Raw genomic sequence first — 26,749 nt, 5'->3', positions numbered from 1 at the left:
TGTCTGTCAGCATAGTGTCCAGAGGCTGAAAGCGCTACCAGGAGACAGGCCAGTACACCAGGAGACGTGGAGGGGCCGTAGGAGGGCAGCAACCCAGCTGCAGGACCGCTGCCTCAGCCTTTGTGCAAGGAGGAACACTGCCAGAGCCCTGCAAAATGACCTCCAGCAGGCAACAAATGTGCATGTGTCTGCACAAATGGTTAGAAACCGACTCCATGAGGATGGTCTGAGTGCCCGACATCCACAGATGGGGGTTGTGCTCACAGCCCAACACCGTGCAGGATGCTTGGCATTTGCTACAGAACACCAGGATTGGCAAATTCGCCATTTGCACCCTGTGCTCTTCACAGATGAAAGCAAGCTCACATTGAGCACATGAGACAGTCATGACAGAGTCTGGAGACGCCGTGGAGAGTGATCTGCTGTCTGCAACATCCTTCAGCATGACTGGTTTGGCAGTGGGTCAGTAATGGTGTATGGTGGCATTTCTTTGGAGGTCCGCACAGCCCTCCATGTGCTCGCCAGAGGTAGCCTGACTGCCATTAGGTACCGAGATGAGATCCTCAGAAATCCTTGTGAGACCATATGCTGGGGCGGTTAGCCCTGGGTTCCTCCTAATGCAGGACAATGCCATGCCTCATGTGGCTGGAGCATGTCAGCAGTTCCTGCAAGATGAAGGCATTGAAGCTATGGACTGGCCCGCCCATTCCCCAGACCTGAATCCTATTGAACACATCTGGGACATCATGTCTTGCATCTTCCACCAATGTCACTTTGCACCACAGACTATCCAGGAGTTGGTGGATGCTTTAGTCCAGGTCTGGGAGGAGATCCCTCAGGAGACCATCTGCCGCCTCATCAATAACATGCCGAGGTATTGTAGGGAGATCATACAGGCACGTGGAGGCCACACACTACTGATCATCATTTCCATGTCTTGAGACATTTCCACTGAAGTTGGATCAGCCTGTAACTTCATTTTCCATTTTGATTTTGAGCATCATTCCAACTCCACACCTCCATGGGATATTAGTTGTGATTTACATTGATTATTTTTAGGTTTTATTGTTCCCAACACATTCCACTATGTAATGAATAAAGATTTACAACTGGAATATTTCATTCAGTGATATCTAGGATGTGGGATTTTAGTGTTCCCTTTATTTTTTGGAGCAGTGTATATAGGAGTTAACATAGAACTACCATCCACAATATGTGAATTCTACATGCATAAGTATACCAGTGAGGCAAATTTATCAAATAGGAATCTCAGAAGATTTCTATGGAAAATGTAGGGTCTGAGTCAGACTATTGTTATTAATATCCTTGTTCTGAACAGGAATTAGGAGTCCAGTATTAGGCCTAGTGTGAACATTTGCAAGATCTTTTTTATAGCAATAGTGATATGAAAAATAAAAAATATAAAAAATGTTTAAAAATACATGAAACATGTTTAAAGCATAAGTCATTTTCTAATTACACATTTCCTTTAAAGAAAAGTAACATATAAGGTTTTAAGTAAATTAAACTTTTTTTTTTACTTAAAATTGGACCTTATGCGTTACATGTAGTGTTGAGCATTCCGATACTGCAAGTATCGGGTATCGGCCGATACTTGCTGTATCGGAATTCCGATACCGAGATCCGATATTTTTGTGATATCGGGTATCGGTATCGAAACAACAATAATGTAAAAATGTGTAAAAGAGAGAATTAAAATAAAAAATATTGCTATACTGATTGGTGATTGCGCCGCGATCAACCAATCACAAGCCGGGAGGCTGGACACGCGCGCATTTTAAAATTTTAAAATGCGCGCGTGTCCAGCCTCCCGGCTTGTGATTGGTTGACCGCGGCGCACAAAATGAGTGAGGATGAACTAAACCAAACAAGGGGAAACTGCCAATGTTGTCAAAACATCAATTATTGCATAATAAGTTTGGTCGAATTTGCAGGATGTGTCTCACATTCCCATGTATCACCTCTCAGCTGATGTATTATACAAGCCTCCCGGCTTGTGATTGGTTGACCGCGGCGCAACCAATCACAAGCCGGGACGTCACGGGAGGCTGGACACGCGCCCATTTTAAAATGCGCGCGTGTCCAGCCTCCCGTGACGTCACGGCTTGTGATTGGTTAATGGCGGCCATGTTGCCGGGACGCGGACCAATCACAGCAAGCCGTGACGTAATTTCGTCACGGCTTGCTGTGATTGGTCTGCGTCCCGGCAACATGGCGCCGTGACCAATCATAAGCCATGACGTCACTGGAGGCTGGACACGCGCGCTTTTTAAAAAGCGCGCGTGTCCAGCCTCCCGTGACGTCACGGCTTGTGATTGGTTAATGGCGGCCATGTTGCCGGGACGCGGACCAATCACAGCAAGCCGTGACGTAATTTCGTCACGGCTTGCTGTGATTGGTCCGCGTCCCGGCAACATGGCCGCCCTGACCAATCACAAGCCGGGACTTCACGTAACCAAGTAAAAGCGCTAATTTTAAACAAACAACGCTGCCGGTTCCCTCGCTGAGGTCCAGGCTGCGTCGGACAGGTGAGTATAGCGATATTTTTTATTTTAATTCTTTCTTTTACACATTTATATGGATCCCAGGGCCTGAAGGAGAGTTTCCTCTCCTTCAGACCCTGGGAACCATCAGGAATACCGTCCGATACTTGAGTCCCATTGACTTGTATTGGTATCGGGTATCGGTATCGGATTGGATCCGATACTTTGCCGGTATCGGCCGATACTTTCCGATACCGATACTTTCAAGTATCGGACGGTATCGCTCAACACTAGTTACATGTTTATTTCTCCTTTTCTTTGAGCCAAAACTGTATAGTGAGAGTAATTGTCTTGTTCCTACCATCACCACTATATATACATATACAGTATCTAAATCAAGGTCATTGATAGAATGTGTTCTTATTTAGATTTTTTTCTCCTCTATTATCCTCAGAACTGTCATTTTTAAGTATCTGTTTATGTATATATCCACTTATGTTTTATAAGACTTACTCTTTTTGCTGAAATCGCCATTTCAAGAATAGGCTCAGGAATCTGAAAACAACAAAACAAAAGGATAACACAAATGCCACAATACTTAGCCATAATGCTTATATTTAATGGATTTTTTTCTATGTATAGTATGGTACAATGGTACAATGTGGAAGATATTCCATGAGCATAAGCTTTAAAACAATGAGAACATGGCTGAAATACCTCAGTTCTCTGGACACACATAGACTAGACTTGGAAGTGTTTTTGATTTCCACTGAAACTAATATAATATTTCCTAAATCTGCTTTTCTCATTTTCACAAGGTCACATTCCATCACAGCCAGGAAAACAGACCTATGATTCGTGAAAATGATGTAGTATTAAGGTAAAAATTATAGAACTAAAGCTCAAATCTTGCAATAATTAGTTATCAGGATCAGGTTACCTTAAACACCCGAAGTTCTTCAAGAATAACTTCCTCCATTGTTTCAGTTTCTTGGTTGTAAATGGTGATAGTTTTCAGGACAATTCCATTGTCTGTTTCAGTGGGAATTAAAATAGAGAATAAATGCAGATAATGCTGGAGTGGTAAAAAAGTGCTAACATACTGTATGAGAGAAGCAGTTCACTTTTATTGAAAGTACCAAAAGTTTATAACAGTACTGTAAAAATAATGATGCAAATTATACCAAATGATGAATTATTTTTGTGTAATACATAGAGATTAATGTACAGAGCTCATTTTCATTGTAGCATGAGTGATTATAGTGGTGGAAAAAAAATACTTAAAGACCTCCATACACATTAGTTCGGCTGACATCTGTTGCTTTGGAATCTCCATTACACAAGTACCCTTGACTCCCCTCTCTATGTGTTCTCCTGGCTCAGCTGAGTGCTTTTGTGTTCTCTATGAGAGAGTAGTTGCAGATTCCATTGGCAGCAGCTCCCGAATCTGCTGCTATTCATACCCATAGATGTGTGATTGACATTGTGGAACGTGTGAGATTTCAAGAGCAGGGAGGAGGAGAAAAAAGATTTGCTGAGATGTCAATCACAACTAGTGTTGAGCATTCCGATACTGCAAATCTCGGGTATCGGCCGATATTCGCTGTATCGGAATTCCGATACCGAGTTCCGATATTTTTGCCATATCGGAAATTGGAATCGGAAGTTCCTATAGTGAAATTATGCAGTGAAATGAAGTGTGGGCGGTGCGTGGGCGGAGACTGCGTGTGTGCGTGTGTGCGGGCGGTGTCTGTGCGTGACCGTGGGGCTCTCTGCGTGTGTACCGGGGCTCTATGCAGCGTGCGGGGGTTTCTGTTTGGCGTGTCTCTGTGTGGCGTGCGGGGTGTCTCTGTGCGGCATGTGGGGTGTCTCTGTGCGGCATGCGGGGTGTCTCAATGCGGGCATCGTCCGATGGCACTACAAGTCCCATCGGACGATGCCTGCTACACTGACAGTGATTGACACATTAGCCAATGATGGGACAGTAGTAGTCCCATCATCCGGCTAATGTGTTGAATGATGAAAAAAAAATACTCCATACATACTACATACATACATACTACATACATACTGCATACATACTACATACATACATACTACATACTACATATATACTACATACATACTACATACTACATACGTACTACATACATACATACTACATACATACTACATGCATACATACTACATACATACTACATACATACATGCTACATACATGCTACATACATGCTACATGCATACATACTACATACATACATACTACATACATCCATACATGCTACATACATACTACATACTGCATACATACTACATACATACATACTGCATACATACTACATACGTACTACATGCAGTACATTCATACATACTACATACGTACTACATACAGTACATTCATACATTACATACATGACATACATATAGACATACAGTACATTAAACATAGATTACATACTCACCATTACTTGTCATTTTGATCCCCGAAGCCAGTGTCATCTGTAAAAAATATGAAAAAACAAACAACCAATATACTCCCTGTCCGCAGAAATCCACGAGTGTCCCACGACGATCTCCCATAGAGAACGGCAGCAACAGCTGTTGCAACCGATCTCTAGGGGCTCCAGAAATACAATGACAAAGGAAGGTATTCCTCTGCCGCTGTAAAAAAAAAGTCCCTAGTCTCACTTTATGGCATTGCTTTAAGAGAAATTTTCCCAGGCAGCAATTCCCATAAAGTGAGACTTTGAACTCAGGTAACCTCAGTGATACACTGCAGGAGCCATTGTCTCCTGTCAGTGTGTCACTGAGGGTCCTATAGAGCAGTGACATCACCCGATGTCACTGTTCTATAGGGGAGATCATCGTGGGACACTCGTTACTAATTGGACTACGGCGGACAGGTAGTATGCGGTTTATTATTTTATGTTTTTTGCAGGCGCTGAAGTATGGTAAGTATGGGGAAATGAAGAATATTAAAATATTTTTTCCTAATGTGTGCGTGTTTTATTAACCCTTTCTTACTATTGGATTAATAACGGATAGGCGTCTTATTGACACCTCTCCGTTATTAACCCGGCTTAATGTCACCTTACAATAGCAATGTGACATTAACCCCTTATTACCCCATATCCCACCGCTACACGGGAGTGGGAAGAGAGGGGCTAAGTGCCGGAATTGGCGCATCTTAGAGATGCACCATTTCTGGGGCAGCTGTGGACTGGTATTTGTAGCTGGGGGGCCAATATCCATGGCCCCTCTCTAGGCTATGAATATCAGCCCACAGCTGTCTGCGTAGCCTTTCTGGCTATAAAATATAGGGGGACCCCACGTCATTTTTTGAGGGGGTCCCCCTATTTTAATAGCCAGTAAAGGCTACGCAGACAGCTGAGGGCTGATATTCATAGCAGGCTACAAATATTATCCCTCGGCCGTCAGCTTTCCCCCTCTGGCGCAGAAAATTGTGCGGGAGCCCATGACATTTTTTTCCATTTTTTGTGTGCTTTTTAAATTCAACTCTCATAAAGGCCTGTTTCACACTTGCGTCGGTACGGGTCTGTCGCTATGCGTCGGGCCGACGTACCGACGCACGTTGTGAAATTTGTGCATGACGTGGGCAGCGGATGCAGTTTTTCAACGCATCCGCTGCCCATTCTGAAGTGCGGGGTGGAGGGGCGGAGTTTCTGCCGCGCATGCGCGGTAGAAAATGGCGGACGCGATGGACAAAAAAACGTTCACTTGAACGTTTTTTCGTGCTGATGGTCTGCCAAAACACGAAATGTAGTTTTTGTTGCAGTTTTTGGTGCAGTTTTTGATGCTGTTTTTGATGCAGTTTTCGTTCCGTTTTTTGACCGGTTTTGATTCATTTTTTGGAAATGGAAAATGTTCATGATTTGAATGGAAACATGGATGTAAAAATGGATTCGGAGGCCGGATTCATCATTTCACATCTGTTTCACCTGTTTTTTGCTGGATCCGTCGCTGTGCGTTTTTTCGCCGGACAGAAAAAACGTTCCTCTGTATGTGTTTTCCGTCCGGCGGAAACAGCTTTTTTGACGGATCCTGCAAAAAACGGATGAAACGTGTGGCCATCAGGCACAATCCGGCGCTAATACAACTATGAGAAAAAAACAGATCTGGTGGAAAAAAACGGATCCCGTGGAAAAAAAAACGATCCTGCAAATGTGCTCGTAGGATGCATTTTTTTCCCATAGACTAGTATTAGCGACGGATCACGATGGATGGCCACACGTCTCGTCTATCGTGCAACGGATCTGTCGTGTTTTGGTGGACCGTCTGCAGAAAAAATGTTCAAGTGAACGTTTTTTTGTCCGTCGCATCCGCCATTTTCTACCGCGCATGCGCGGCAGAAACTCCGCCCCCTCCTCCCCGCACTTCAGAATGGGCAGCGGATGCATTGAAAAACTGCATCCGCTGCCCACGTCGTGCACAAATTTCACAACGTGTGTCGGTACATCGGCCCGACGCATAGCAACGGACCCGTACCGACGCAAGTGTGAAACAGGCCTTTATGAGCGTTGAATTTAAAAAAACACAAAAAAACGGAAAAAAAAAACGCGTGGGCTCCCGCGCAATTTTCTGCACCAGAGGGGGAAAGCCAACGGCCGGGGGACAAAATATTTGTAGCCTGCTATGAGTATCAGCCCGCAGCTGTCTGCGTAGCCTTTACTGGCTATTAAAATAGGGGGACCCCCCAAAAAAATGATGGGGGGTCCCCCTATATTTTATAGCCAGAAAGGCTACGCAGACAGCTGTGGGCTGATATTCATAGCCTAGAGAGGGGCCATGGATATTGCCCCCCCCCGGCTACAAAAAACAGTCCGCAGCCGCCCCAGAAATGGCGCATCTGGAAGATGCGCCAATTCTGGCACTTAGCCCCTCTCTTCCCACTCCTGTGTAGCGGTGAGATATGGGGTAATAAGGGGTTAATGTCACCTTGCTATTGTAAGGTGACATTAAGCCGGGTTAATAACGGAGAGGAGTCAATAGGACGCCTATCCACTATTAATCCAATAGTAAGAAAGGGTTAATAAAACACGCCCACATTAGGAAAAAGTATTTTAATATTCTTCATTTCACCATACTTACCATACTTCAGCGCCTGCAAAAAACGTAAAATAATAAACCGCATACTACCTGTCCGCCGTAGTCCAATTAATAACGAGTGTCCCATGACGATTTCCCCTATAGAACAGTGACATCGGGTGATGTCACTGCTCTATAGGACCCTCAGAGACACACTGACAGGAGACAATGGCTCCTGCAGTGTATCACTGACGTTACCTGAGTTCAAAGTCTCACTTTATGGGAATTGCTGCCTGGGAAAATTTCTCATACAGCAATGCCATAAAGTGAAACTAGGGACTTTTTTTTACAGCAGCGGAGGAATACCTTCCTCCGTCATTGTGTTTCTGGGTCTCCTGGAGAGCGTTTGCAACAGCTGTTGCTGCCGTTCTCTATGGGAGATCGTCGTGGGACACTCGTGGATTTCTGCGGACAGGGAGTATATTGGTTGTTTGTTTTTTTCATATTTTTTACAGGTTGACACTGGCTTCGGGGAACAAAGTGACAAGTAATGGTGAGTCTGTAATCTATGTTTAATGTACAGTATGTCTATATGTATGTCATGTATGTAATATATGAATGTACTGTACGTAGTATGTATGTAGTATGTATGCATGTATGTAGTATGTATGTATGTAGTATGTATGTATGGAATATGTATGTAGTATGTATGTATGTATGTAGCATGTATGTAGTATGTATGTATGTAGTATGTATATAGCATGTATGTCATATGTATGTATGTAGTATGTATGTAGCATGTATGTAGTGTGTATGTAGTATGTATGTAGCATGTATGTAGCATGTATGTAGTATGTATGCATGTAGTATGTATGTAGCATATATGTAGTATGTATGTAGCATGTATGTAGCATGTATATAGTATGTATGTATGTAGTATGTATGTATGTAGCATGTATGTATGTAGCATGTATGTAGCATGTATGTAGTATGTATGTAGTATGTATGTAGCATGTATGTAGTATGTATGTAGTATGTATGTAGCATGTATGTAGTATGTATGTAGTATGTATGTAGTATGTATGTATGTAGCATGTATGTATGTATGTAGTATGTATGTAGCATGTATGTAGCATGTATGTATGTAGTATGTATGTAGCATATATGTAGTATGTATGTATGTAGTATGTATGTAGCATGTATGTATGTAGCATGTATGTATGTATGTAGTATGTATGTAGCATGTATGTAGTATGTATGTAGCATGTATGTATGTAGCATGTATGTAGCATGTATGTAGTATGTATGTAGTATGTATGTAGCATGAATGTAGTATGTATGTAGTATGTATGTAGCATGTATGTAGTATGTATGTAGTATGTATGTAGCATGTATGTATGTATGTAGCATGTATGTAGCATGTATGTATGTAGTATGTATGTAGCATATATGTAGTATGTATGTATGTAGTATGTATGTAGTATGTGTGCAGCATGTATGTATGTAGCATGTATGTAGCATGTATGTAGCATGTAGGGAGTATTTTTTTTTCATTCAACACATTAGCCAGATGATGGGACTACTACTGTCCCATCATTGGCTAATGTGTCAATCACTGTCAGTGTAGCAGGCATCGTCCGATGGGACTTGTAGTCCCATCGGACGATGCCTGCACACACGCACAGAGCCCTGGCACGCCGCACAGAGACCCCTCCAAACCACACAGAGATCCCCCAATGCCGCACAGAGACCCCCCCATGCCGCACAGAGACCCCCCACGCCGCACAGAGACCCCCCCATGCCGCACAGAGACCCCCCCACACCACACAGAGACCCCCCATGCCACACAAATACCCCCCACGCCGCACTGAGACCCCCCCACGCCGCACAGAGCCCAGGTAGCCCACATACAGCCTCGGCACGCCACATAGATCCCTTGCACGCCGCATACAGCCCCGGAAGGCACGTACACATCCCTGGCAGGCAAGCACAGACCCCGCCCACATACACAGACACTCAGTGTCTGCCCACGCACCGCCCACACTCTTCGCCCCTCCAGAACAGCATATAGAGGGACAGAAAGGGCTTATTTACGTTCTGATATTTGTGTCCCATTGACTTGCATTGGTATCGGGTATCGGTATCGGCAATATCCGATATTTTTTGGATATCGGCCTATCCAATCCGATACCGATACTTTTGAATATCGGAAGGTATCACTCAACACTAATCACAACGCTAAGGCTGTGATGGTGGATTCAGCTTGCCAGTCCCATTATTGGCTGTGAATTACCAAGGACTTCTTAAATAGTTGGTGCACCAATGTTGCATTTTATTATTATTATTATTATTATTATTATTATTATTATTATTATTATTTCCTGCAACATTTGGCTATATTAAGAACATGATAAGAAATGTAACTAAGATGCTAATACAGTGCTGATAATTCACTGTAAGGCTAAATTCTACTGACAGGTCTCATTTAAATGGAATCTGCCGCCAGATGTTTGCTACCTTAGCTGATGCTGCTTACTGTAGTTTTTATAAAATCACTGTTTTATCAGTTGGATATTATCAATAGAGGCCTAGTGTTGCTTCTGCTGCTAGGTAGTCCGAACATGCCTCCACCACTGGTTGGTAGCTGTCTGCCTATGCACAGTGTACACAGAAACTAGCCAATCAGTGGTGTGGAGTTATACAGAGATTAGGATACAGAAAACTGCTAGATTTGCAACAGATAAAACAGTTTCATGTCAAAATTGTAGAAACCAGTAAAGTAGGTGATGCATCACAGGAATCTGAGCCTTTGCTCCTACATTATACTGCTATCAGATGGGTGTGCATGCAGCATGTAAGTGCACGTTCACACTGACCATTGTACAGAAAAAAATGACAACAGAAACATAATGATTAAATACTCTGCAGTAAGTAAATAAATAGCATCGTGCTATAGAAAATAATATATGGTACTTAGTGAACACATTTTTTAATTTAAAAAAATGCAAAAGCTATCCCACCACTTCACGGTGACCATGACTGGGATGGTTCTAACTATAATAATAAACCCTTACCATTTGTCAAGTCACATGCATGTGGGTAAGGGCAGAAAAGGACTGGACCCAGCTAGTAGACACACAGCCATGGGAGACCACCTCAATATAATGTCCAGCTCAGAGAAATGGCAGGACACATCTTTATATATGAATGGTGCAAACAGACTGAAAACAACTGAAGATCTGAACATGCATGTCACTTGACAAACAGTAAAGTTTTTAATATTAGAGTTAGGACCATCCCAAGCAAGGTCACGGTGAAGTGGTGGGATGGCTTTTGCATTTTCTTTATCAAAAAATATGTTAACTAAGTGCCGTATAATATTTTCATGCACAATGCTATTTATTTATTAACTGCAGGGTATTTAATCATTACCGTATTTTTCCGACAATAAGACGCACTTTTTTTCCTCCAAATTTGGGAGGAAAGTGTGGGTGCGTCTTATAGTACGGATATAGCATGTGGGGAGGGGGACAGCAGCGAGTGGGATCGCAATGTTATCCCACTTCAGGATGTCCCCGCTGCCGGAATCAGCTGCTGGGGAAACCACATGGCCCCGCTGATTAAGTGCAGTGAATATTCATTAGCGGCTCCCCGCCCACTGACCAGCTGAGTGGTGAGCGGGGAGCAGCAAATGAATGCTGCACTTAAGCAGCTACACACAGTTTCCCCAGCACTGATTCTGGGGAGAATCTGTGTGTCCGGGGGAGGAGGCAGCAGCAGCAGGGGCCAGGAGATCGCTGCATACCTGCCTGTGCTGGACGCTGAGCTGTCTGTGGTGCACAAGGAGGACCTGTGTGATGTCAGAAGTGGGCGGGCTGGAGCATCACATGGCAGCTCAGAGCCCTCCCTCTTCTGACATCATCATAGGTCCTTCAGACTCCCACCTAGAATCTGCAGCTTCCACTTATGTCCTGCGCGTGCGCTGTGGAAAGGCAACAAGAGAGAGGGCTGTGTGTGTGCAGCCATGGGATGCTCCAGCTTTTACCTCACCACAGGCTGGCTCCCACAATTAAGAGGTTAGTCTTTACAAAACACAATAAAGCACTCTGCCACTCCTTTGGTGAACTATAACTCCCAGCATGTCATAGGATCTGCAGGACATGCTGGGAGTTATAGTTCTCCCATGGGATTTTAAAGCAGCACTCCAGTGTTATTTTGCAGTGCTGGAGTGGTGCTTTCAATATAAGCCCTGTGCCCCCATTCTTATACTCACCCTCCAGCATCTTCATATAGTACTTCACAGACACCACACTGGTCCCGCAGCTTCCAACATAATAACGTACTATTATATATAGCACCACATATAATAGTATGTTATTTATGTTATTAAATATTTTACCACATTTTTTTTGCTTCAAATATTTTTTCCCCTATTTTCCACCTCTAAAACCTGGGTGCGCCTTATAGTCCGGTGCGTCCTATAGTCCGAAAAATACGGTATATTTCTGTCTTTGTTTTTCTTTCTATCAGTTTGGGTAGTAAAAACCTGGTGAAATATTCCATTTATTATTAGTGATGAGCAAACGTGCTCGGATAACATCCTATCCGAGCACACTCAGGTGTTATCAGAGTATCTCAGGCATGCTTGTATATTATGTTCGTGTCCCTGTGGCTGCATAATTTGCAGCTATTAGACAGCCAGAACACCAGCAGGGATTGCCTGTTTGTTAGGGAATCCCCACATGCTGTCTATCAAATGCAAATAATGCAGTCACAGGGACTCAACCAAAATATATGAGCACACCCAAGATACTCGGATAACACTTTATCAGAGCACATTCGCCCATCATATTTATTGTCTTACTACGAAAAAGTAGGGATCAGCTAAAAAAAGTCATTGTGCACAGATTTCAACAGTACTAAACCTGTGTTTTAAGATCTAAGTAGTGGTTATTGTTAGATAAAGTCAACGAATTTGGATAGAAGTCACTGTATGAGATTAAGAGTTGTAAATTGAAGGACCAAAATACAAAATTTTCACAGGTTCCCACCAACCATGCAACATTTTGAATAGTATGTTCTTTTACTGAGGCATGAAGGGTCATTGAGGCATTACAACCAACCATGGTCTTAGTACAAGTGCTCCTTCTTCACCTCCTATATGTGCAGCCCTAATATGACTTACCTGTTCCTAGAAACATTACATCATACTGTCCATCTTCTGCTTGTACTCTGTCCACAGCAATTTGTTTTAAGTTGTATTTTCCATCAACCTTTACAATAGTCGGTCTTTTATGTACTGGCCTAATAGGTTCATACATCAGAGGATGGCTTCTAGAGAAGCGCAAGGCCTCATCTGGATAATCCTTGGTAGTTCCATAGTGACCTCCATTAACTTTGCTTGGACACTAGATTGTAGAAAGAAATCAGCACAAATGTAATTTCATTAATTGATAACAGAAATCAAATCTGAAATCTATAAACTGCAGTAAAGCGTTATCCAGAACTACAGTTGAGGGTTGCTGTTTTTAAAAATGTATATATTTATAAAAAGCTTATACTAAATGTATAATAATATATAAAAAATATAAAAAATATAATAATAATAATAATAATACTCTACTAATAGAAACTTGCCAGGATATAAGTCTTAAAAAAATTTCACCATTAACCCCTTTCTGACCTCAGACGGGATAGTACGTCCGAGGTCAGAAGCCCCGCTTTGATGTGGGCTCTGGTGGTGAGCCCGCATCAAAGCCGGGATATGTCAGCTGTTTTGAATAGCTGACATGTGCCTGTAATCACGATCTGCCCGCGCCTATTAACTAGTTAAATGCCGCTGTCAAACACAGACAGCGGCATTCATCTACCGCTTCCGGCCGGGCGGCCGGAAATGATCGTATCGCCGACCCCCGTCACCTGATCGGAGGTCGGCGATGCTTCTGAATAGTAACCATAGAGGTCCTTGAGACCTCTATGGTTACTGATCCCCGGCAGCTGTGAGCGCCACCCTGTGGTGGGCGCTCACAGCACACCTGCATTTCTGCTACATAGCAGCGAACATCAGATCGCTGCTATGTAGCAGAGCCAATCGCGTTGTGCCTGCTTCTAGCCTCCCATAGAGGCTATAGAAGCATGGCAAAAGTTAAAAAAAAAGTTAAAAAAAATGTGAAAAAAATAAAAAAAATATAAAAGTTTAAATCACCGCCCTTTTGCCCCAATCAAAATAAATCAATAAAAAAAATCATACCTACACATATTTGGTGTCGCTGAGTTCAGAATCGCCCGATCTATCAATAAAAAAAGCATTAACCTGATCGCTAAACGGCGTAGTGAGAAAAAAATTTGAAATGCCAGAATTACGTTTTTTAGGTCGCCACAACATTGCATTAAAATGCAATAACGGGCGATCAAAAGAACGTATCTGCACCAAAATGCTATCATTAAAAATGCCAGCTCAGCACGCAAAAAATAAGCCCTCTACCGACCCCAGATCATGAAAAATTGAGACACTACGAGTATCGGAAAATGGCGCAATTTTTTTTTTATTTTAGGAAAGTTTGGAATTTTTTTTCACCACTTAGATAAAAAATAACCTAGTCATGTTAGGTGTCTATGAACTCGTACTGATCTGGAGAATCATAATGGCAAGTCAGTTTTAGCATTTAGTGAACCTAGCAAAAAAGCCAAGCAAAAAACAAGTGTGGGATTGCACTTTTTTTGCAATTTCACCGCACTTGGAATTTTTTTCCTGTTTTCTAGTACATGACATGGTAAAACCAATGATGTCGTTCAAAAGTACAACTTGTCCCGCAAAAAATAAGCCCTCACATGGCCAAATTGATGGAAAAGTAAAAAAGTTACGGCTCTGGGAAGGAGGGGGAGCGAAAAACGAACACGGAAAAAACGGAAAATCCCAAGGTCATGAAGGGGTTACATTTTCCATTTTCACTAAGGTATGGCTATAAAATCCTAATAAAACCTCTATTTGACAACTCCATGAATCATTGCAAGTAGTTAATCAAAGATGTTGGCTCAGGCATTACTGGGCAAGTACCAGTTCTGTAATTGGCTGCAAAAAGACAAGATTTGGAATTATTGGAACGTTATGAGAGAAGGAAAATGAAGAAAGTTATTTTAGTTCTTATGGAAAGTGGCACAGTCTATTAACATGTGAATAGTCAGTGTTTTGATGGGGAGTAGTTGGAGAGGTTTTTTTTAAGAAATCCCTTTTCTCAGGCACAAACTATGCTTTACTCTACTTGGGTCTAGCGCTGAGTCTCTGCCGCTGCTCCTAATGTCTATGATTGTTTGTGGTGCTGGTGTCACATTGATAGCGCTGCCCAAGTAGATAGCATGATTAACTCAAAGCCTCCGAGTTCACTGATTAGGTGCAGCCCTGTTGATGTGACATCAGTGCTGAAGACCATAACATACACTGGGAGCAACATGGAGACTGAGCACTGGACCCAGAAAGGATGATTAAACTGCAGTTTGTTAGTTTAAAAATAAAATGAAAATGCAACTGGTGACAGATTTTCTGAAAACTGTTGAGCTGCATTCATGGAAAGCTGTCCTCAATGCCTCCTCAGATATTTTTTTTTGTGCATTTACAACCACTATAGTAATGTTATTAAATAATCTTGATATAAATCTACAATGTATATAAACATTATGCCACATATAGTGTTGCCCAAATATCAAAAGTAAACAATATATAGGAATGCGTCCTGGTTGCCTTCTGACTGACTCATAAAATTATGTTCAGCTAGCAATATTCTTAGCACTCGTGGAATCCATTGTTGTAGTGTTATTTTCCAGTAACTTAAATTCCGCCGATACTTATTTTCTAGTTATCCAAAAATATGACCTTCCTGAGAAGAAGAAACTAAATAATTAGCCCTCCCAACAATGGCATGAATAATTCCAAGAATAGAGCTTCACACAGCCAATACACTGACGGTTCTGTTCTGAGTTCTCATAGCTTATTTAAAAGTCGTATGCAACTTGATTGCTGCTTGGCAATACATTAGCTTGATGTGTCATACCCTTCCACGCTGAATAATTTAGCTCAGCTGGAGGCAAAGGAATAGCAAAAGAATGATTGCAGAAAGCTGGTAGTTATTTTTGGCAGGTTGCTTGACTTATGTGAATTTAGTTGTCCAAAAAAAAAACTTAATATACTGCTATAAAAAAACTTACTGAGCCAGGTCTTGGGTAAGGGACTTTACCCTCATAAATTGTCCAGTGGTACTCTGGTCCTTCTTTGTGCGCATATGGGCCATTAAATGCTTCACGTATGCTGGCCATTTGAAAGACACAGACTGCATACCCTGTAAAAATGTTGCTGGGAAATAAAAAAAAGGATTACAAATATATATATATATATATATATATATATATATATATATATACACACAAAATACAAATATAATATATTATTATTATTATATTAGATATATACAGTGGCATATAAAAGTTTGTGCACTCCTTGTCAAAATTACTGTTACTGTGAACAGTTAAGCAAGTTGAAGATGAAAAGATCTCTAAACAGCCTAAAATTAAAGATGACACATTTCTATTTTAAGCAATAAAAATATATATTGTTGTCATCTTTTACATTTTAAGAATTAGAAAAAAGAAAATGAGCTGTTCCAAAAATGTGGGCACCCTTGGAGAATTGCGTACTCAGATATCTTTGACAAAGGTTTCAGACCTTAATTAGCCTGTTGTTCACTAGCATCGTTAGGAAAGGTCAAGGGATGCAAATTTCTCAGCTTTATAAAAACCCAGCTCCTCTAACCCTGTGCCAAAAACAGCAGCCATGGGTTGTTCTAAGCAGCTGCCTAGCACTCTGAAAATGATAATGGTGGATGCCCACAAAGAAGGAGAATGTAATGAGAAGATAGCAAAGGGTTTTCAAGTTGCCCTTTCCCAAGTTCAAAATATAATTATGAAATGTCAGTTAACAGAAACAGTGGAGGTCAAAATAAGGTCTGGAAGACCAAGCAAAATTTCAGGGAGAGACGCTCTTAGGATTGCTAAAGATGCAAATCCGAACTCCTGCTTCACTGCAAAATATTTGTCCGGTGAGAGGCTGTTCTGTATGAACACATATACAAAAGTTTTTGAGACACTGCTGATTTTGCAAATGTTCCCACCTACAAAGAATGGAGAGGTCTATCATTTTTATTGTAGGTACACTACAACTGTGAGACAACATCTAAAAATAAAACCAGAAAATTAGATTGTATGAGTTTTAAATAATTAAATTGCATTTTATTACATGAAAAAGTATTTGATCAGCTACCAACCAACAATAATTCTGTCTCTCACAGACCTGTTAGCTTTTCTTTAAGAATCCCTCCTACTCTGCATTCATTACCCGTATTAACTGAACGTTTGAACTCTTTACTTTTATAAAAGGCACCTGTCTACACACTATTAATCAGACTCTAACCTCTCCACCAAGGCCAAGACCAAAGAGTTGTCTAGGACACCAGGAACATAATTGTAGACCTTAAAAAATGGGATGTTCTACAGGACAATAGGCAAACAGCTTGGTGAGAAGGCAACAACTTTTGGCACAATTAATAGAAAATGGAAGAAACACAAGATGACTGTCAATCTTCCTTGGTCTGGGGCTCCATGCAAGGTCTTGCCTCGTGGGGTAAGGATGATTCTGAGAAAGGTCAGAAATCAGCCCTGAACTACACGAGAGGACTTGATCAATGACCTGAAAAGAGCTGGGACCAGAGTCTCAAACATTACTTTTAGCAACACACTGTGCTATCATGAACAACTCAAGACCAAGAACACCTTCCAACCATGAAGAATGGTGGGGAAAACATCATTCTTTGTGGGTGCTTTTCTGCAAAGGGTACAATACAACTGCACCATATTGAAGGGAGAATGGATGGGGTCATGTATCCCAAGATTTTTCTCCAACAACTTTCTTTCCTCAGTAACAGTATTGAAGATGGGTCGTGGCTGGGTCTTCCAGCATGACAATGACCTGAAACACACAGCCAGGGCAACTAAGGACTGGCTCAGTAAGAAGCATTTCAAGGTCCTGGAGTGGCCTAGCCAGTCTTCAGACCTGAACCCAATGGAACATTTTTGGAAGGAGCTGAAACTCAATGATGCCTAGCAACAGCCAAGAAACCAGAAAGATATGGAGACGACCTGTATGGAGGAGTGGGCCAAAATCCCTGCTGCAGTGTGTGCAAACTTGATCAAGAACTACAGGAATGTCTGACCTCTGTAATTGCAAACAAAGGTTTCTGTACCAAATATTATGTCTTTTTCTATTGTATCAAATACTTATTTCATTCAATATATTACAAATGAATTATGTAAAAATCGGACAATGTGATTTTCTGGATTTTTTTAAGATTCTGTCTCTAACAGTTGAAGTGTACCTATGAGAAAAAATTACAGACATTTTCATTCTTTGTAGGTGGGAAAACTTGCAAAATTGGTAGAGTATCAAATACTTATTTTCCACACTGTAGTACATATTGCTGATCATATTTCACTCATATATATCTATAATTGGTTGGTATATTTTGACTATATCTAATGTGTTTATATTTGCTACACACATTTATTAGGCTTTATTGGTATATACTGCTATGGCTTTGTAATCAGCACTTGGGTTATTAATAAAACAGCCATATGTTCTGAGGGTTCACTTCAATAGTGACTATTTCATTTTCTGTATATTCTTACAGTTTATAACTCTGTATTTCCTTAAGGTAATTTACCAGACATATCCGAGTAATTTGCACTGTAGCACTTTTTGGTGATGGTGGTGGCTTTTGGATAGTTGGTCCCTTATAGGGTCATTTAGGGATAGCCTGCATTGGGCGGGGGCATCATATTGAACTTAGGGTGCCAAGACAGGGTAAGTGAGGGTGAATACACTTACCTGAACTCTAATAGACTATTTTTCTCTCTATTGTAAGATAATGCTTACTGCGTGTCTTGGGGGACACTCGCTTGGCAACAGGATAAACACACTCAGGCACGATTTTCTTACAAAAACAGTCTATTAGGTTTATTTCCACATCAGCATAAACCGCAATCTCAGGAACTTGGTAGTATGCAACAGCCTGAACACCATCTGTACACATTAAGCTTTACAGTGGAACCACAGTCCCTCACTGACCCCGGTCAGCATAACACGGATTACAGTCAGTTACAAGTTGGCAACCATCACACAGGTTCCAGGATGCCTCATCCTCAGAGGTATCCCATAGAGTAAACACAGTGTCTCTCTCTCTGACCCCGGTCAGTGTAACACAGATCCCTTTCCGTTATCTGTTGGTGTCAGCCACACAGGTTCCCGGATCCCTCTTATCCTCAGAGGTATCCCACAGACATCTCTCACTGACTCCGGTTAGTATCACTCACGGTTATCAGACCGTTCACTCTGGAGGCATCTCACAGGCCTCCTTGCTCTTGCTCAGACTAGCCTGCACTCGCTCCCATGTGCCAAACACACCTCCATTACATAGGTGTAACCACACCCAGGTACCTATCACATGGCTAGTCAGGTGATAGTGACATCACCACAGATCCTTAAACACACAACCATCTTAGGTGTTCAGACACACCCCTTTGGGTGGGTTTGTAGGTGACTGGACCCACCCATCTTTCCAATCACCTGGAAACCTTCCCAATGTAAAACAAATCCCTCAGCAGTAGATCTGCTGAGCAAAACATGCACAGGCGTCCATCACAGGGCCACCCACCTCTGCGATACATATCGCCCATTAATCACATGACCAGTCGCTATGCCACACTATATTTATTAATCTCTTTGACACATGTACTTGATCCTATATAGTTCTATATTGAATTGTACAGCTCTGGCAAAAATTAAGAGACCACCACATCAAAACCCTGTCATGGGCAGCCCAATCTCCAGACTTGAACCCCATTGAAAACCTTTGGAATGTAATCAAGAGGATGATGGATAGTCACAAGCCATCAAATAAAAACTGATTAAATTTTTGCACCAGAAACAGTGCGAAAGGCTGGTGGAAAGCATGCCAAGACGCATGAAAGCTGTGATTAAAAATCATGGTTATTCCACAAAATATTGATTTCTGAACTCTTCCTAAGTTAAAACATTAGTATTGTTGTTTCTAAATGATTATAAATTTGCTTTCTTTGCATTATTTGAGGTCTGAAAGCTCTGATTTTTTTTTAATTTTGACCATTTTTTTTTGTCAGAAAAAAAATACAAAAATTATTGCTTGGAAATTCGGAGACATGTCGTCAAAAGTTTATAGAATAAACAAACAATTTACATTTTACTCAAAAATATACCTACAAAGAGAAAAATCAGACAAACTGAACATTTTGCAGTGGTCTCTTAATTTTTGCCAGAGCTGTATATATGCTGTGGAGTGAAAAAGTGTTTGCCCCCTTCCTGATACTACTTCTTTTTATAACATGACTTTAGAAACGTCTTTTTTTTGTAATTAAAATTCTAGCATTTACTTGACATTTATTTTTATACACTGTACGTGGCTTTTGCACTTTATAATTATGCATTTTCTGCTCTGTGGCATTGCTTTTATCATTGTCTGTCGACTATTTGTATACCAATAAAGATAATTCTATATTTTGAATTTTTCCCTCTCCTAGTTTATTTCCTCTTTCTTGGTGTTAATCTTATCTGCCTGTGCATTGGAATTATGTATATTAATCTGGGAAATTTTTTTTGGGTGATTTGTATAAAATAATAATCATAGAGTATTTTCAATGTATCAAAGCATCTATAAAACAGATTTAACATTTTTAAAAATACACAAGTACATTTCATGTTGGCAATGGGATACATTAGTTTCTTACTAGTTTCTTTTATAATGCTCACCTTGTGGTGCTGAATAGCGCAAAAATCTCTGGGTTCTTTGCATCTCTGGTGTGCATTAGAAATATATCCTCTATATTAGACAAAAAACATGCAAATTACTATGTAATCCAAAGATTATAGCTTTCAATTTGAATTATAATCAGCTAATCTTTAGATTTCTTGCTTGAAATTAAATAAAATAAAGTGAAACTGTCACCGCTCTTGAATTTTCTGTCTTAGTAAATACTTGTATTCCGTATGAAAGAACAATTCTGTAATGAGTTTTGTTTTAACTGAATTGTTTTTTTTCCTCTGTTATTTCTCCAAGAAATGTGTGAATTAATTTACAACCAAATATTACTACTCACATTATCCAATCAATGCTGCCAAGTTGTCAATTGACTGAAAAATGATTAGAAGGAATAACAGAGGAAAAAAATAATGAAGTTGAAAAAAACACGTAATTTCCTGGAAAATGCAGATATTTACTAAGACAGATGTAGGGGATTTTTATTAGTGTTATACTATCTAATCTGTTAACAGTGCAAAATTAAAACGGTCATAAAATGCATAATTTATAATGTTTGATAAATCTGTCTACTTTTAACCCATTATCTACCAATGTCCTTTTTTTGGGACGCCTAATCTTTTGCTTCTAGCAACTAAGATTTTATAATTTTTATAATAAGGTCCAATTTTTTGTGTTGTGTTTGTAAAATTAATGTTTTCAAAATAGGAAATCATGTCATTGTCATTTTTAATTGAATATTGGGATGCCCTTTTCTGAAAAATCTGTAAAATGAAAATGTCTAATTTGGCAAGTAATGGGTTAAGACTCACTAGAATAAGCTTATCGCCTATTAATTGACATACTTTGTGACAGAAATTGATGCCAACAATTTTGTGCATAAGGTCATACTCCTGTTACAATAACCATACTCTTTTTCAGTAGAGCCCGTCTTATACAAATCTTAAAAAGTCTCTAAAAACACACATTAAATATGGTGTAATTCATAAAGTAAATATTATTCCAGAATTATGCTTCATTTAGCTTTAAAAAGTAGCCTCATTATCTTTTTTCTTTTCAAATGAATATAATCTTTCAATCATATTTAAGACCCACTACCAGACAAACTAGTCACAGTTTCTGTTAAAAAATGCTGCTTCTAAGCTCATGTCTGGGTTTATATATAAAGTACTCAGTTCAAATTCCTTCAACTCATGATTAGAGATGGGCTGACACCTGGATGTTCAGGACCGGCCGAACAGTTACAAAACGTTCAGGTACCAGAACAGTACCCGGACCCGACCTCGAACCCAGACCCCATTCACTTGAATGGGGGGCCTGAACGTCTAGTGTTTTCTGCACTGTAATGTTCATGACAGCATGGCAAACACCGCTTCCGATCGGCAGTGAAATCATCCCCGCCAGTCAGAGTCCCGCGGTTCCCACGCTGTCAACTGTGATCGGAGGTATAAAGTTTACCTCGGGTCACTGGTATCAGCTGATGGGACAAGTGCTCCCATCATCCAAAACCTGCTGCTGCTAATAACAGCGAGAGCAGGAGAGGCTGATGGGAGTATTCATAAGCCGCTCCTGAGCTGTAAATAAATAATTTTAAAAAAGCAGCATGGGTTCCCCTGTATTTTTATTAGCCAGGCAGGCAAAACTCACAGCTGGGGGCTGCAACCCTCAGCTTTCAGCTTCAGCAAGGCTAGTTATCAAAAATAGAGGGGTCCCCATGCCGTATTTTTTTATTATTTAAATAAATAATTTAAAAAAAAATGCCATGAAGTCCTCCCCATTTTGATGACCAGCCTTGCTAAAGCAGACAGCTGAGGGCTGGTATTCTCAGGCTGGTAAGGGGCCATGGATATTGGCCCCCCCAGCTTAAAAATAGCAGCTCACAGCTGCCCAGATAAGGCACATCTATTAGATGCGCCAATTCTGGCAATTTGTCCAGCTCTTCCCACTTGCCCTGTAGCGGTGAAAAGTGGGGTGATAGTTGGGGTGTATCACCCTATGTTGTGCATGCTTCTGTCCCTCTCCAGAGTTTATCATAATTATTTAGGTAGCATTATTTAGCCACTAAGTTAAATACTAATTGGTAAATTCTATTTCTTACATTTTGCTCTCTATTCTGCTATTTTATTCTCTGCGTCCACATTATTCATGGTGGCAAAAGGCAAAATAGAAATTAAATTGAAAAATAACAAACAAACTTTACCAAGCTCATCAAAATGTGTGTCAATTCCATTAGGACCAGGTACGGAACAGGTGAGTCTGGCTTTAAGAAATGTGGCCCACTTATTTATCATCATTCTTTGTCCTCCAACATCATTCTAGAAAAAAAAAATTACAGTACAATATATTATTTTTTCTACGCCCACAGAAATTAGCTAGGCAGTGAAGTCTCCCATCCAAAATTCATAAAAATAAAGAGATTCTGTCAGCAGCAGGATTCCACCCTCCAAACTATTTATATGTATGTAGCTCTTTCAAAGGCAAATCTAAAAATACCTTTATATGGCCAGGCCAGTCACCATTAGGCCATGTGCACACGTTCAGTATTTTTTGCGTTTTTTTCGCATTTTTTCGCTATAAAAACGTGATAATAACGTGAAAAAAACGCTAACATATGCCTCCCATTATTTTCAGGGTATTCCGCATTTTTTGTGCAAATGTTGCATTTTTTTCCGGGAAAAAATCGCATCGCATGTTCATAAAATTTGCAGATTTGCGAGGTTCCGCACACCTAGGAATGCATTGATCTGCTTACTTCCCGCACGGGGCTGTGCACACCATGCGGGAAGTAAGCAGATCATGTGCGGTTGGTACCCAGGGTGGAGGAGAGGAGACTCTTCTCAACGGACTGGGCACCATATAATTGGTCAAAAAAAAGAATTAAAATAAAAAATAGTGATATACTCACCTTCGATGGCCCCGGAGTCTTCCCGCCTCTCTGGTGCATGCTGCCGCTTCGGTTCCTATAGCTGGTGTGCGGTGAAGGACCTGCGATGACGTCGCGGTCTTGTGATTGGTCACAAGACCGGTCATGTGACCGCTCACGTGACCGCGACGTCATGGAAGGTCCTGCACACACACACCATCTATAGGAACGGACGCCGCTGAGGAGATCAGCTGTCTGCAGGTGAGTATAAGCATTTTTTATTTTTTTAATTATTTTTAAACATTCTATCTTTTACTATTGATGCTGCATAGGCAGCATCTATAGTAAAAAGTTGGTCACACTTGTCAAACACTATGTTTTACAAGTGTGACCAACCTGTCAGTCAGTTTTCCAAGCGATGCTACAGATCGCTTTGAAAACTTTAGCATTCTGCAAGCTAATTTCGCTTGCAAAATGCTAAAAAAAACCGTGAAAAAAACGGGAAAAAAAACGCAAAAAAAAAATGCCGATTTCTTGCAGAAAATTTCCGGTTTTCTTCAGGAAATTTCTGCAAGAAATCCTGACGTGTGCACATACCCTTAGTGTTTGAATTGCTAAACAAATAAGGCTAAAGTAATTTGAAATTTTTAAGCTCTTCCTAAACCTCTGCTCTCCCCAGATCTGCTAACAACCCATCACTGCCACGTTCTGCTTGTCTGTCAGTTCATTTGCTTGAAGTTGCCCAACAAGAGCTATAAGTCAAGCAGCAGAAGGCAGCGTTGTGAGAAGAGTTGAGTTGGCGGAGAGCTCATGAAGTGCTTTCACTCACTGAAAGCACTTCAGCCTCATTTGCATATCGATTAAACCACTGATTTCTCATTATCAGCGGAAAGGCTTGGCACAGGGTTGCCAACCATCCAGAAATTCCAGGACAGACTGTAAAAATAGGGCACTTTTTTTACATGCCCATCAGAAAAATTTACTGCGCTCTTGATTTTTTGAAGCTGAACAAACATATACAAATTATTTTTACTGTTTTTATCATCATTTTACAGTTTTCACTGAATGCAGCTGATATCTTCATTCCAGAATTATGTGCTGTAGACATGTGCCACTTGGAATCATTATGATTTGTAATGGTTTTCCAATGTGTCTGTACAAAAAATTGTCTGTCCGTGATTTTTTGAAAAGCTGTCGAGAAAAATTAAAAAGTCAACTTGGCAACCCTGGAATGGCTGGGTAAAGATATCGCTGGACCTGCTACATGCACTTATGTATAGTGGGGTTTTTTTTCATCCTGGTTCATAATTCATTTGTGAAATCACATTTTTTTAACCCCTTTCTGACCTCGGACGGGATAGTACGTCCGAGGTCAGATCCCCCTCTTTGATGCAGGGCTCCGGCAGTGAGCCCGCATCAAAGCCGGGACATGTCAGCTGTTTTGAACAGCTGACATGTGCCCACAATAGCGGAGGGTGAAATCGCGATTCACCCGCCGCTATTAACTAGTTAAATGCCGCTGTCAAACGGGTGGCCGGAAATGAGCGCATCGCTGACCTCCGTCAAATGATCGGAGGTCGGCGATGCTTCTGAATAGTAACCATAGAGGTCCTTGAGACCTGTGGTCGGTGCTCACAGCACACCTGCATTTCTGCTACATAGCAGCGAACATCAAATCGCTGCTATGTAGCAGAGCCGATCGTGTTGTGCCAGCTTCTAGCCTCCCATGGAGGCTATTGAAGCATAGCAAAAGTAAAAAAAAAAAGTAAAAAAAAATGTGAAAAAAAATTAAAAAATATAAAAGTTTAAATCACCCCCCTTTCGCCCCATTCAAAATAAATCAATAAAAAAATAATCAAACCTACACATATTTGGTATCGCTGCGTTCAGAATCGACCAATCTATCAATAAAAAAAAGCATTAACCTGATCGCTAAACAGCGTAACAAAAAAAAAATTCGAAACGCCAGAATTAAGCTTTTTTTGGTCACCGCGACATTGCATTAAAATGCAATAACGGGCGATCAAAAGAACGTATCTGCACCAAAATGTAATCATTAAAAACGTCAGCTCGGCACACAAAAATAAGCTCTCAACCGACCCCAGATCATGAAAAATGGAGACGCTACGAGTATCGGAAAATGGTGCAATTTTTTTATTTTTTTTTAGCAAAGTTTGGAATTTTTTTTCACCACTTAGATAAAAAATAACCTAGTCATGTTAGATGTCTATGAACTCGTACTGACCTGGAGAATCATAATGGCATAGTGAACCTAGCAAAAAAGCCAAACAAAAAACAAGTGTGGGACTGCACTTTTTTGGCAATTTCACAGCACTTGGAATTTATTTCCCGTTTTCTAGTACACAACTTGGTAAAACCAATGATGTCGTTCAAAAGTAAAACTCGTCCCGCAAAAAATAAGCCCTCAAAGTGCCAAATTGACAGAAAAATAAAAAAGTTATGGCTCTGGGAAGGAGGTGAGCGAAAAACGAACACGGAAAAATGGAAAATCCCAAGGTCATGAAGGGGTTAAATACATTTTTGTAGTAATAGAGATTTTGGCACAGTGCCTGAGGGTTTGAGCACTCTTTAATACCCTTTCTAAAAATTTGCTGTGATTGTAGATCCCAGTCTTCACCAATGTAATGATCTTACATATATCTCTGACACAGTATATGATTTTTTGAGGGGGATTACCACTTTAGAAAGTATAGCACAGTCCTAAAATACGATTCAGTAAAATATATATTATTATAAAAAAAGATGTATATTATAATATACTTAAGTAATTCACTTACCGCACAGACTCGTCCTACTCGAGAATAAAGTGCTTGAACTCCATCTCCTTCTATTGCCTTTTCAGTGTAGAAGAAATAGATTTTATTGTCTTCCTTGTCTTCATTGTCTGGAATCATATAGGATCCTACAAATTTTGGCTCTAAATACAAACATGAAAATAAACAGTAATTTATAGTTTTCTTCACTATATGGTTTTATTCCTTTTTATATTAATCATAAACTGAGTATAACCACCTAGAGAGTGGTTATATATTGAATCCAGCCATATCAGACCTTAGCGTGCTATACTCGTCTTCAGTGGCGTAACTAGTGTCAAAAGGGACACATTGCAACATTTGGACCTGGGCCTCCAACTGCATGTTGGTCAGATGTATGGGCTCTTGTTGTGTTCTAGATCCTATAAAAACATACATGTTTGCCCCAAGTAATAATGTCCCCATGCTGGCCTTTTCTGTAATAATGCTGCTGCTGCTGACTCCAGCATACCCACCACAGATGGATTATAAGGTCACTGCCATGCACCAGCCCTTTCTAGGCACGCTGTTGTTAGCTACCAACCTTTGTTTGGCCGGCAGCATGTATTGCAGTGGAGGAAGCCAGCAGGTCTCTGTGCTGCAATAAATTCCAGCTGAATGTGCATCCAA

At 40.7% G+C, this 26,749-nt stretch overlaps 1 protein-coding gene across 2 annotated transcripts in view; it reads right to left on the bottom strand.

Annotated features, from left to right (window-relative positions):
* Positions 1–26,749, bottom strand: part of SEMA3E (semaphorin 3E) — a 289,807-nt gene that overhangs the window by 27,946 nt on the left and 235,112 nt on the right. For both annotated transcript variants that reach the window (XM_077264657.1, XM_077264658.1), the window contains exons 7-13: positions 26,105–26,244; positions 22,644–22,758; positions 20,437–20,506; positions 15,753–15,897; positions 12,736–12,958; positions 3,445–3,536; positions 3,018–3,059 (exon numbers count right to left, since the gene is read on the bottom strand). In XM_077264657.1, the coding sequence (XP_077120772.1) occupies positions 3,018–3,059; positions 3,445–3,536; positions 12,736–12,958; positions 15,753–15,897; positions 20,437–20,506; positions 22,644–22,758; positions 26,105–26,244 (827 nt within the window). The remainder of the gene's footprint in view (positions 1–3,017; positions 3,060–3,444; positions 3,537–12,735; positions 12,959–15,752; positions 15,898–20,436; positions 20,507–22,643; positions 22,759–26,104; positions 26,245–26,749) is intronic.

Source organism: Ranitomeya variabilis, chromosome 5 (genome assembly GCF_051348905.1).
Source record: "Ranitomeya variabilis isolate aRanVar5 chromosome 5, aRanVar5.hap1, whole genome shotgun sequence".
Taxonomy (NCBI): Eukaryota; Metazoa; Chordata; class Amphibia; order Anura; family Dendrobatidae; genus Ranitomeya; species Ranitomeya variabilis.
The sequence above is the reverse complement of the archived record's forward strand: the minus strand, read 5'-3'. Positions and strand labels throughout refer to the sequence as shown.